Genomic DNA, 14208 nt, shown 5'->3' with positions numbered 1-14208 from the left:
AGAGATTCTTTCATACGATAATATGTAACATCTTCGGCTGAAATCAGTGAAAAATGTTTCGGCGAACAGTGTTCACAGAGGTTTGGTAAAAAGAATAAAATGTTTTCCTCTTGCCATCTCTGTCCTTTGTTATAGGCAGAGAACAAATCTCAAAGCGTATCATGTGGTGTTGGGAATTTGAAGAAGTAGAAGTTATTGCAGCATAATTACCTCATTTCATAAAGGTATTGCCTAACTTGACAAATAATCGAGACTCCAAAATAATCTATACGGATATATTATTGAATGTTATATATAATTTTGTCTTCTTAACTGGATTAGTTGTGCAGAAAATAATACTGTAAAATACAAAGAAACTCAGTAAACACTTCAGTGAAAGATCGAACGTGTTACAACAGATAATGCTGTAACGATTCTACCTAGTTAAAGGCGTTTTGATAATGCACTGAAAAGTTAGATAAAACTTTCAGTGAAATCATCCAAGATACACGATTTTCGTTTAAGTAAGCAAGTGTTCAACGAAAAGCGAAAAAGGTGGGCGTCTCGTTTATGAGAAGCCATAGCTGGCGAATCAGCAACGGAAGTGCCACAAAGTACAACTAACAAAGGCTGTTATTACATATCTCTGTTATTTCTGTAAAGAAAGTTTATCTTTGGAAATAGAATCACGGTTTAATGGTAGTGATCATGGCATATTTGTGCACTCAGTTGCATTATTATCGATCCTTGTGCATCAGATGAATTCTATTGATTTGTTACATGACATTGTTTTGATCTGGATCTATTAACGACAGAAACAACAATCTACACAAAATTTATAGGGACTAAAACCTCCATCAGGTTCTTAGGTACCGGCAACTGGTGTCGTTGAAACTGTTTACAAGAACGTTCTTCAGGGTGTATTGCTCGTCTTGTAACAAAATCGCTGGAATCTTGTCATCCATTCCTGCTACATAGTGCTTTGCAGAACGCTCCTTCAACGACCGCAGACGAGTGACGTCATATCTGAGGAGTCAATCGGTCAAACATGACTAACCAGTGTGGCAATACTAAATATTGAGGTAACATGTCTTCTCTTTTATCTCTTTTACTCTTTTACTTGTTTCAGTCATTTGACTGCGGACATGCTGGAGCACTGCCTTTTAGTCGAGCAAATCGACCCCAGGACTTATTCTTTGGAAGCCTAGTACTTATTCTATCGGCCACTTTTGCCGAACCGCTAAGTTACGGGGACGAAAACATACCAGTATCGGTTGTCAAGCGATGTTGTGGGGACAAACATATACACACACATACATATATACATACTCTTTTTAAATGGAGTATTGTGTGATTTAAGCTGTGTATCATCAATTGATAAACAGATTTCTTTTAGAAACTAATGCTTTTATCTGCGAAAAATTTCGGGCAAATCTACCTCTTTATCTATCCCTTAACCAAAGAGCCCCATATACCTGTGTTTCTAACAAAGAGACTTATCCTCATGTATTGTTTAAAGGACAACTCAGAACCTCCCTCTTTAGGTTATTGATTATCTTCTGAAATCATCTAGATTGGTGATTATTGTATCGAAATGTCAGTACACGAAGTGACGTGGGATAAATAAAATGGGAATCGAAATTTTATCAGACTCAGTTTGAATGTTTTCCCATTATATTGTTTGCACAAGTTGAAAATTAATCATTTTTGATTAATCATCATTAATCAGAGCTTGAATGATGATCACTCAGTCTGTTGCTCAACCACAGATTTCTTAGTTTAAATGGATGACAAATAAACATCCCTGTACTAGGACGCTTGTCTACTGAAGGTATCATTCCTCACACATAGAACTGAATTTGCTATTGCAAGCCAACTAAATGCTCATCCATTTTCCACTCCTTGTGGTAGTAAATAATACCGCCCTACTGTATCTGTATAGAACCAAGTGGAGAACTAACTGCGTTGGTGAGACACACGACCAATCACCGGTGATAAGCTTCGAATCTGTGACTTCCTAGCTGGTTATTACGTTTTTCCTATCGACTATTCACAGCTCTACCTCACTATCGTCGCTATACAAACGAATGTCCTGCGTAAGCATTTTTGTTTGAATGTGCCATGCACAAATTCTCCAAATTATTATCGGTAATTATAAATGAAATTATAGCATTCCTCTACAGAAATTATTATATTTCTGTTCTGATAACCGCTAATGAACATATACGATTGATTACACACTGGCTCCATTGTGTGAGATATTTGATTAGATTTCTCATTACAATAAATTTTAATAAACGGAAACTACTGCGAGGAAACAAGCGATGGCCTGATTCAACAAAAAACAAAACAAACGAAATAAAATAACAACAATAACAAAAACGATTATCAAAACTACTCGTATCTCTCCTCATGACTCACGAAACAAACGGAAGTTAGGTTAAGTAAATATTTGTATGAATAATTTTGGCTATAGAGAGTTAATTTTAATTGTAAAACAACCAATCAAAATTATTGATTTCCTTCTTAGATGCAAGACTAATTTTTGTAGCAGAGTGTTACAACTGATCTAATTATGAGTACCATCCTGGTACATGCTTGTGCGATCCTAGAGAGATGAAAAGCAATGTTGACTCCAACGGGATTTTAAACTCTGAACCGAGAAACTGACGAAAGTAAATACAATAGCAGGAATAGAAAGAGAAAATAACACCACCACCAACAACAACATACTGAGGTCGTTTTTGTAGTGTAGGCCCAGGTTAATAATCGAGCGAACCTATGGCACTAGCGAACCTAGCAAACGTAGTTGAAATGACTAAATGCGATCCACAGATCAATAGGTCTAGTAATCCGTCTGGTTGAGAACAATACATCACATTCTTAGGTTAACTCATTTAAGTCTGGGCATATTTTACTTTCTTCACAGTTCATTTTGCTATTGTTGTTGTTGACATCTGCCTATAGGCATTCTATCCATGACTATCCTGCATTATTTATTTTTCAGTCAAAATGTATTCCGTTCTACATTATACAACGTGTTCCTTTCCTTTTTAAAAGCAGTAGAATATGAGTTTGGGGAGATTTCGGTAGTTCTAGCAGGTCGCGCGACCACGTAAATTTCTTGCATTTTTGAGTGGTGGACGAGATTAACTTGATACGATACCGACAACCGTTGCTTCGATTCATTGATTGGCACCATGTGTGGTGCCAATCTTACCATTTAACTGAGAAGGTCTAATAGCATGTGTAGTAATATACGACGCTTATAAAGCTGCTGTTGATTTTGAATGCGTTTGTTTGAGTGAACTTGGAGAGATTGTCTTCAGATGAGGTTGTATAACGTTCTGGTCTGTTGCAGATATGTCTGGAGGTGATAATACACATAACGGGATGTACAGTGACGATAGGATAGAAGCATCTGCCATGTAATGAGATATGTTGGTGTACCACGAAGAAAAGAACTATGTTTACGTGGTGATGTTGACTGGTTGTTAGAGCATTCCTAATGGATTACTTGTTTTTACTTCACATGTCAGGTAAATCAGGACATGTGAAGGCTGCTGCACTCACGATCTCAAGGTCGTGTGTATAATTTCCGGATCGGGCGGCTTGTGGCCTATGAATTAACCCGTTAGATTTATGATCATAAGGTCACGGGTTTGATTGTTGGATTGGACGGCGTGTTGCATTGTTGATCAAGCCATTTCATTTCGTGCTGCTCAGAGTCTACTTAGCTGAAAGTTGCGCTGCTGTAGTGTGGTGCCTCACGGAATATTAGCTCCATATTTTGCAAATGCAAGCGGTCAGTAGCCCTCGCTGGCTACAGCACACTGGCTGTTCATGATGAAAGCAAGACTTCTAGCAGAACTATGATCAAAAGCATTTCAATCACGATCAAGCCGTCTTTTTCGAGGTATCTAGGACTAAATTACTTGTGCGCTTTTTTGAAACTATAATTGCAGGGTCTAATTTAAAGGAGACTAGGTTGTTATTTCTAACAGTTTGAATGAATACGTAGAGGCACAAATGTTTGCTTGCAGAAAGTTTAATTATTAGTGTGCCAAGTACAAGGTTGCAGGTGCCTATCTCTCATATTTCCGTAGATATAATGAGTAAGGAACATGAAATGAATCCGGCATTGCGGTACACGTTTGTTTTCTTGGAGCTTGCCACTGAAAGATAGATACGCTAGACTAAATGCTGAACTTATCCTTTTACCCATCCTGTGTATCACATTTAACACAGTGGACATATTTCCCTGGCGTTCACGTGTCATATATGATACACATTTCTAATTTGTTTCAACCATCAGAGTAACTTGGGACTTGGGAAAGAAAGCTATATATTACTCAGAACGTATGAAACGAGGCCTAACTAAAAGTCTAACAACAAGTATGGACGTTTAGGACAGACTTATGAAAATGCCTTGGACAGCCAAAGGGTTAATAAACACAAGAACTGTTGGTGAAATTGGCAAGATTGTATAATTAATAAGCTCGAACTGAGGAAAAGAAACTGGCTTCTGTTTACCTTAAGCCGGCCAGACTTCAATTTGTAAATGCGACTGAATTAGATGCCTTCAAGTCAATACCGACTTACTAGTTCAAGGTTAAATCTGATTTCTTACATTTTCATGATATCACACATTTACGAGGGTGACGGGAAGTGGCAGAGCTAATTTAATCAACTCGAGTATAAGTATGGTATTTATTTAATCGACACCGAAAGAATGAAAGGCTGAAATGGATCATTGAGGTATTTAGACTAAAAAAAAGTGGGGGAATGAAACTAGATAAGAGCGAGGCATTTAGTCCGGCGTCCTGTCGTGTTTGAGATTCTATTACACAAGAATTCGAAGCAGAGCCTCTTCGTAATCCTCGACATACTAGAAATAGCAGTCACGTTTCCTTCAAATCACATCCTACCGTCTAAATAAGGACAGAATACATTAGAATATACACTCCGACATATCCCTATAAAGACAGGATGTTCATGTCTGGAATGTCTTTGATTAAAAGTCTGTTCGATCAATATTGACTTTGAGTTGAACAACAACAAATTGATGCTCAGCTAGTGTAAATTAACTTCGCTTGCGTTGCTGATAGTCTACTGGGAAGTATGACTAGAGGGGGTCCATATTCAAATACGAACCGATAAATAGCTCGAGTCTGCATGTTACTGAGTTCTGGTCACACCGGAAATTTATTTTAACATTTTATTTCTCCGTAGACTGAAGCAATGCACTGAAGGCTTATATACTAATCTCTCCGTCTTACAAGAATGTGCCCTGTTGCTAAGAAATGAAAAATTATTTTAACTTAATTAAATCTGTGGTTTGTGACTAGCGCAAAATAAAATCTCTCGAAGAAGCAAATCTGCAACGCATTTCAGATTCCAGACTGAAGTCAAATGACTACTCTTAGAGCATTCTATGCTCCTGAAAAAGTTATGTAATTAATTATATCCCATTCCTCTGAATCTAAAATATGAAGGCTTCTGTGCCGCTTAAAAAAAAAGAAAAGACACCAATTGTTATTGTAAATTCAGCCCTCGTCGGATGAATTGATTCTAAACGACTGTTTTATAGACTTTGTGTCTTGCCTCTTTTTAACAAGAAGGCCAAGTTTGTTTACCGAACGTATCCATGGAAATGAAACATTACCGCAATGCATATTCTTGAAACATATTTTATTGGCCCTTGAATGATAGAACAAATAACGTCAAACCTTTATATGTAGTTAAAACTGACTTTGAGGAACAGATGAACCCGACTACTATCATGATTCAATCCACTGCTTTAACTCTTCAGTAAACTCACAAATTAGAATATGATCTCACAATCGTCTCACAACATCGTTGCTTCGACCTGCTAGAAATATCAATCAAATATCTTCCGAGGGATAAGAGGCGGATAAGAGGCGCTTTTGGCCTCAGTAGATTTGACGTCACTGAGTCGACACCGACATATTTGACATCAGACTTTCTAATTATTCTCTCGTTTCCCCTCCTCTCCCCCTCTCTTTTTTCGTTTATGTGAGTGAAACATATTTCTCCAGAGAGAAAATGTTTGTCAAGCATGTTCAATTCATAAATTGTAATGTCTCTCTCTCTCTCTTTCTCCCTCTCTAACTCGCTCACTCTACCTGGATATCTATATTCTTGCGCGTACGTGCGTTTGTCTCAAACGTTAAAAAAAGTGTACTGTCGCCATTCACCCAAACAACTGCATCCAATCATTTCACTCCGCTCCTGAAGCACATATTACAACCAATGAACAGCCAATAGACTAACCGCTAACAATGCAACATCATTCTAATCGAAAAAAATGTGATTCTTCAGCATATATGCATGACAGCAGTCGTGAATGTACGTTACTAAGGTAAGGTCACGACCTGTACGCAGGAGCACGTATATAGACGCATAATCAGAAATGGCAAGAATTAAATAGCTTTTCCTTACAACGGTACAACTTAGAAATTGCACACGACATAACTGCAATTCCTTTCTCTGAAGCAATTTTCGAGGGAAAGCGATCAACTTAAGATTGCTCTAAAAATCAGCTCTTTCTCTTTCCATCTCTGAGTTTCATAAATATATATATGTATGAATATCTTTGTGTGTGTGTGTGTGTGTGTGTGTGTGTGTGTGTGTGTAGGTGTGTGTATGTGTATGTATGGTTGAGCATGTATTTCTACCAACAAGCTGCACAGACACACAGAAAAGAAACCGATAACTGAGATATAATCTGAATATTTCTGAATGTTCTACCTTCGTCTGAAAATTTTCTCCAAGGATGAAATTTTGAATGATGAAATCTAAAGTGGTTTGTGATATATTTCAACTGCTAAAAGGCAAATACATTGCAGTTACCATGGTAAACACTTCTTAGCGCTAACATTTTGTTATTTTCCTCGATCGGGCGATCTAGGTTGTTGACTGAATTATGCATAAAGCTATGGCTTTATAAGTTCGTTCAGAGTTGCCTCTCTTAGGTACATCTCATGGACAAGGGGCAAGAAGCTTGAAACATCGATGTCTGAGATTCTTAATAGATGGCGACACCACCGCTTTACCTTAAGAGAGATATATTCTCCAAAGTAACTGCAGTGTATTTGTCGTCACAAATATATTTCAACTAACCTAAATTCTGCATATATATATATATATATATATATATATATATATATATATATATATATATATATATATATATATATATATATATATATATATAAATTCCAAAGACAAAGAAATACTTTAGCACATCCTTAGTGATTAGTTACATCTGTGCCAACTCTGCTTGCGACGCAAATTTACACAAAAATTCGAAGTGAAAACTTACGTAATGTTAGCGGTTTTAGATATTTGAGTGGCACTTCATCAGGTTTGTATCAAAGGTGCGCTATCACATTGCGCGTCTTCCAGACATTGTTTTTTGGCTTATATCAAGAGGAAACAAAAAGGAAATAAAAGTGCGGTTAAGGGACGAGGAAATAGCGTAGAAATCACGAGGGGAGGATTTAGATGAAGAATACGAAGAAGAATAAAGAAGGGAAAAAGGAAGAAGTAAGAAGAAGAAAGAAAGAAGAAGAAGGCGGGGAGCGAAGAAGAGGAAGGAGAAGAAAAGGAGAATAAGACGGAGAAGGAGAAGGAGAAGGGGAAGAATGAGAAGAAGAAGAAGAAGAAGCTAAGGATATCAATTAATGAGGAAGGGCATATATAGCAAACCACTTTATCTGGACTAAAGATTTTCATAGTGGTCAGTTAGTACAGCATTGCACCCCGGTACTAAATTTCGTTTGGTGGGTGAAAATTTATTTGACCACTAGACACCATTCACCAGCGACAACGTTTAAGTAGACGAAAGGAAAAATACGATTAAATTAATAACATCGAATAAAATTAATAATGAGGATTCTCTTGATGTGCGTGGTGAGGAAATAATGTGGTTTGTAGTAGGATGGCATAAATCAGCTGCTAGCTAATAGACCTATTCTGTTACCTTAGAGTATATAAGCAGGGGAAAAGAGATGCAAAAAATTAAAAAGACGGGGAAATCTAATAGGGGTGGATGTGCCCTAAAGAGTTAAAGCGAAAACTAAGAATTTAGGATTTAATTGAAAAGTGGTCAAGAAATTTATAAACCATGTTAGTTTTGAACGAATATGGCTTAGGTGAATTGAAGATATATAAAAAAAATAGAGAAAATAGAGAATATATAGAGAAACCAACTATAGAAACGATGAATGAATGAAAGAATAAATAAGGTGTATAGATTGAAAATAAATTTTTGCTAGTGGTACATATATAACAACCCTATGAAGGAGACCGAGGGTAAAAGTGATCAGAGTAAATATATAATGGCGCAGGAGGAGTGGCTGTGTGGTAGGTAGCTTGCTTACCAACCACATGGTTCCGGGTTCAGTTCCACTGCGTGGCACCTTGGGCAAGTGTCTTCTACTATAGCCTCGGGCCGACCAAAGCCTTGTGAGTGGATTTGGTAGACGGAAACTCAAATAAGCCCGTCGTATATATGTATATATATGTGTGCATGTTTGTGTGTCTGTGTTTGTCCCCCTAGCATTGCTTGACAACCGATGCTGGTGTGTTTATGTCACCGTCACTTAGCGGTTCGGCAAAACAGACCGATAGAGTAAGTACTAGGCTTACAAAGAATAAGTTCTGAGGTCGATTTGCTCGACTAAAGGTGGTGCTCCAGCATGGCCACAGTCAACTGACTGACACAAGTAAAAGAGCAATGTATTACGTTTAAAAATTAGAAAGAATCAGCAAAAAAAAAATATGATATTTGTTTTGCAGTACGTTGCTAAATCTTTATAAGTGGAGGAGCAGATAAGGCGTGAAGGAGAAAAGGGATTAGGTTTAAATATACAGTGTATTACGTTTTAATTACGTAATACATTATATATTATATATTACGTTTGAACATATATATATATATGTATTATATGTAACCCCAAGTGAGTCGTTGGCGATTTTTTTCTCTCCGTCTTCCTTTTCTATTGGTTTTTCCTCCGTTTCTGAAGAAGAGCTGTGCTCGAAACGTTAAACCATCTTTCTTTCCTTCCCTGAGGGTCTGCTAATACTTTACAGTACCACGTCCTTTTGTTATTGTATTTTGTGTTCTTCGTTTTTTCAAAAATTTTATATATACATATACACACAGACACACATTTTGAGAGAAAGAGAGACTTCTTTTCAATAACTCCAAAAGTATATTTTCAAGAAGTGGGTGTAGTCGCTTTACTACCAACTACATCTCCTTCACGTTCCGCATTAGTGTTTAAAAGACTTTGGATAGTATGCGCCACTGCGTGAGGAGTTGGGAATGGCTGGGATGATTTGAATTCAAATACCACCAAAATCAGTTTTGCCTTTACATGTCTCCAGAGTCGATAAAATAAAGTAGCTGTTGGAATCTACTAAACCCGTCAGCTCAAAATTGCTGCTCTAGTGCTCCCCCAAATCTCAGGCCTTGTGCCTTTAGTAGAAAGGATTCTTATTATTAATATTAAGGCGGCGAGCTGGCAGAATTGTTATGAGTTCAAATTCTGTCGAGTTCGTCTTTGCCTTTTCTCAACAGAATTGGATTAGGCTTAACGAGAAATCAGAACTGTATCATCGTCCCTTTGTTCTACTGCGTTCAACACATTACAAATATTTAACATTGTAGATGATAAATTTTACTGTAGATCTAAACCTGAGACTACAGAAAAATGTTTTTATGTTTAATGTGCTTTGCTTGTTTTTCTTCCCCTCTCCCCCCTTTTTAAAAAAAATCCTCCCCTTTTTTTGTCCTCTTTCTTTCCTTTTACGATCCCTTTTGATCGAAAACCAACCCCCTTTTTTTTTACCCCCAAAAGAAAAGCTCTACCTTGTAATTTGTTCTGTCTGTGTGCAGCCCTGTGTGGATAATAAAGAAACATATCTTATTTGCAATCAGAAAACATGGAAGAATATTTTGTGTTATTAACTACATATATTGGTCTTTTCCAGATTACGACTCTTTTGAATGATTTGTACAGCGCATTCGATTCCGTGCTTGAAAATTTCGATGTTTACAAGGTAGAACAATTTTGAGCATTTTATTTATCTTGTCTCTTTTATCGTTTAATGCTTCAGTAATTTGACTGTGGCCATGCTGGGGTACCATCTTGAATGATTATGTCGAGCAAACCGACCCCGGTACTTATTTTTTAAAAGTCTAGTTCTTATTCTATCGTCTCTTTTATCGAACACTAAGTTACGGAAATGTAAACAAACCAATACCGGTTATCAAGCGGTGGACAGGACAAACGTACACACTCGTATATATAACAGGCTTCCATACAGTTTCCGTCTACTAAATTCGCTCACAAGGTACTGATTGGCCTGGGGCTGTAGTAGAAGGTACTTGCCTAAGGTGTCTCACAGTCGGACTAAACCCGAAACTTCGTGGTTGCAAAGCAAGCCTCTTGATCAAATGACCATGCATATAGCAGTCATTGAAGGAAATGGATAAAGACAAGACTATACAGTGCGCTATATAATTATCAACACTGGGCATGTTTTCTTGCAACTAGTTCGCTAACTCACTTAGAGTATGGAAATAAGTACAGTATTCATCTCTCCGCTTTACGCTCTGAATTCAAATGCCATCTGCCTTATTTCCTAAGGGCTAAATAGATAGATACTAATTTGTACGAAGAATTGTCTGAAATATAAAAATGTTTTTTAATGTATTTATAAGCCAAAACGATACAAATTATGAGAACTAATACAAATCGATGTCTTTTACTTGGACCTTGTGTTTCAATATTTCGGGATTAGGATCCCAACTTCAGAAATCTTTAGTGTGTGTGTGTGAAGCGTTGTTTTGCACTAGTAATATTCGAAAACAGAGTAAGACAGTGAGCTGGCAGAAGCGTTAACACGTCGGGAGAAATGCTTAGCGGCATTTCGTCCGTCTTTAGATTCCGAGTTCAAATTCCACCGAGGTCGACTTTGCTTTTTACCCTTTCGGGTTCGATGAAATAAGTACCAGCTGAGCACTGGGGTCAATATAATCGATTTATCCTCCCCCAAAATTGCTGAGCTTGTAAAATTTGAAAATTTCAAACCAATATTCGCAAACAAACTGTTATAGACTATATCATGATTTCTATCTAATGGCAAATATTCAGCTGTGAAGGAAACAGAACTGGTGAGAGGCGGAAATAATCCTCCACAAAACTAGGTTGTTTTTTCTTCTAACGATTCTGAGGACATAACTGAAGGAAAATAATAGCCGCGTTCAAATTCATGAAGTTGTTGTGACTTGGATCTTTTAGAATGTTATCTGTACAAACTGTTGTACTTTACAATATATATACGTGACGCAATGGCGGAGTGGGAGTATTATCCAGCTGTGTTTTTACTATCAAACATCTACGTCTTCTTGCCTTATATAGTCGCTCTATTTACTACCAAATACATCTCCTTCACGTTCCGCATTAGTGTTTAAAAGACTTTGGATAGTATGCACCTGGGATAATTTGAATTCAAATACCATCAAAATCAGTTTTGCCTTTTCATGTCTCCAGAGTCAATAAAATAAAGTAGCAGTTGGAATCTACTAAACCCGTCAGCTCAGCTCAAAATTGCTGCTCTAGTGCTCCCCCAAATTTCAGGCCTTGTGCCTTTAGTAGAAAGGATTATTATTATTAATATTGAGGCGGCGAGCTAGCAGAATTGTTATAAGTTCAAATTCTATCGAGTTTGACCTTGGCTTTCATCATTTCAGATTCGAAAAATAAGTACCATTTGAGTACTGGGGTCGATGTAATCGATTACCCCTCCCCCAAAATTTTCAGGCCGAAAGTAGAAAGGATTATCATTATTAATGCGGTTAGTTGGCAGAATCGTTAGCACGCCGGACAAAATGTTTAGCAGCGTTTCGTCTGTCTTTACGTTCAGAGTTCAAATTCCAAACTGCCGGCATCAGTTGTTAGCTGTTGGAGCACTGCATCCTTCAAAACTTCCATGTTTCCTGATATTCGCCAACACTACACCTGATTTTTCCCCCTCCATACACACGCAAGCATGTATCTGACTCATACACTGTTCACTTCCCAGACATTTGTACATTACTGCATATGCTTTATACGCACTTTTGACAAGTTGTGGTGCACCTGAGCACTGTATACAATAATTTCATTATTATTATTATTATTATTATTATTATTATTATTATTATTATTATTATTATCATCATCATCATTATTATTAACTTTGCCTTCCATCCTTTCGGGGTCGATAAAATAACTACCAGTCGAGTACTGGAGTCGGTGTATCAGTATAACATAAAATTAATACCGGTTACAATTGTTTTGGTAGCATTCCGCTTCGAAATACGTTATACGTGATTTAATTATGTGTGATAAATTATACAAGATTCCTATAATTGATACAAAACTGAAGTGATGCGGAGAACCATCTTCTTCACTTACAATTAAAGCTTGTTATCATATATGGTATGCAAAAGGATATTTCATATTCTTTACATATTCCAAGGAGCCAAAACGACATAATAATAATAATATAATAATAATAATAATAATAATAATAATAATAATAATAATATAATAATAATAATGATAATAATAATAATACCAATAGCGCTAATTAAGATATTAATAAAAATAACAGTAACAATTATTGTAGCGTGTGTGTGTGTGTGTGTGAGTGTGTGTGTGTGTAGCGTAGGAAAGACGATATACGTGGCTCTCTGTGATATTTTGAAAATTTGCAGTATTGATTACGATTAAAAGCTTTAAAGTAGAGGGTTGCTATTAAAGCTAGGTATAGAGTACCGCAAAACCTAAATGATTGTAATTAACATTGACTATTTGTAGCAGAGTAGCAAAGTTGAAGAAACCTTTAAAAACAGGCAAAACACAAAAAGAAAAAAAGGAAAAAAAACAACAACATTTATTTTTATGAAGGTAATCAATTCTGGTTTACATCTTGCACACACACACACACACACACACACACACACACAATTTATATATCATTAACAATGTGTTAGCGTGAATTACATCTTACCTTTTAGATTTAATACATGTGTGCGTGAGCGCGCGCTGCATCACACACCTAGTTTCCGAAATGTATTTTTTCATCGATGCACTGAAGTTCCCGGGAAACCAAAAAAAAAGAAAAAAAAGAAAAAAAGAAAATGCATTAGAAAAACAAACAAACAAACAAACAAAAAAATATATAAAAAACACCGGAAAGAAATGCAAACCTGGTTCAGCAGGATTATATTAAACATATAAATGAGTTAATTAACAAAACACATTGTATGTACACATACTCATTGTTACCTATACGAACACATACGTATCTACGCACATCACTGCAAAACATGTTTAAAATAAGGCGAAGTAAAACGAAACGTGTAACGGTCAGGAAATTAGCTGGCGGAGTTTTCCTCGTTAACGGAAAGAATATGAGGAAAAAGGAAGGAAAATAACGAAGGAAACATTTGCAGAAATATACAAAAGAACTTGTTAATACTCTTAATCATAATTTCAGTTCTGTATAAATACAAATTCCATAAATGTACCATTCCTTCTGATATGATGAATGATACGTAGTAAAGCTAGAGAATTGTGATGGTGTTAGCTCAAAGGGTACCATAAATACAATTCTAGAATTTGAACCGAATGTCTACTGATACGATGATTATCTATATGGAGTAGTCCATAAGTTAAAAATTAACACACGAAATTTTAAAAGTATGATAGACTTTTGGAAACATCCAATGAAGTCGCATTCTAATATAAAGAGAAATAATAAGAAGCGGTTACAATAAATAGAATATGGCGAAAATACCCCATAAATTAGGCAAAATTGTAAAAGAAACATTATTTAATATGAACGTAGAAGTAATATAATCTATACTTAAGTTTCTCCCTAACAAATAAACACTTCCTTGATAAATAAACAATCCGTAGCACATGCATAAGTTAGGAAATAGGAATAATATTTAAGCTGCTTAAATAATATCGTGCTTGAATTATCCAATTACAACTGAAATGATACAAACAGAAAATGTCACATTAACCCAAAGTGCAATTGCATACTGCATATATATATATATATATATATTAAGGTATGTAGAAAAATACAACATGGACAAGAACGTATAACTCTTAGAAGACGATACAATAAACACGGACAGGA

At 36.3% G+C, this 14208-nt stretch overlaps 1 protein-coding gene across 1 annotated transcript in view; it reads left to right on the top strand.

The window, feature by feature from the left end:
- LOC115214401 (atrial natriuretic peptide receptor 1-like) overlaps window positions 1–14208 on the top strand; it is a 300999-nt gene that overhangs the window by 81175 nt on the left and 205616 nt on the right. The window contains exon 19 of the mRNA XM_029783597.2: window positions 10000–10068. Coding sequence (XP_029639457.2) covers window positions 10000–10068 — 69 coding nt within the window. The remainder of the gene's footprint in view (window positions 1–9999; window positions 10069–14208) is intronic.

This window comes from Octopus sinensis, linkage group LG7, assembly GCF_006345805.1.
Source record: "Octopus sinensis linkage group LG7, ASM634580v1, whole genome shotgun sequence".
Taxonomy (NCBI): Eukaryota; Metazoa; Mollusca; class Cephalopoda; order Octopoda; family Octopodidae; genus Octopus; species Octopus sinensis.
Note: the sequence above shows the minus strand (reverse complement) of the source record. Positions and strands in the feature narration are given on the sequence as shown.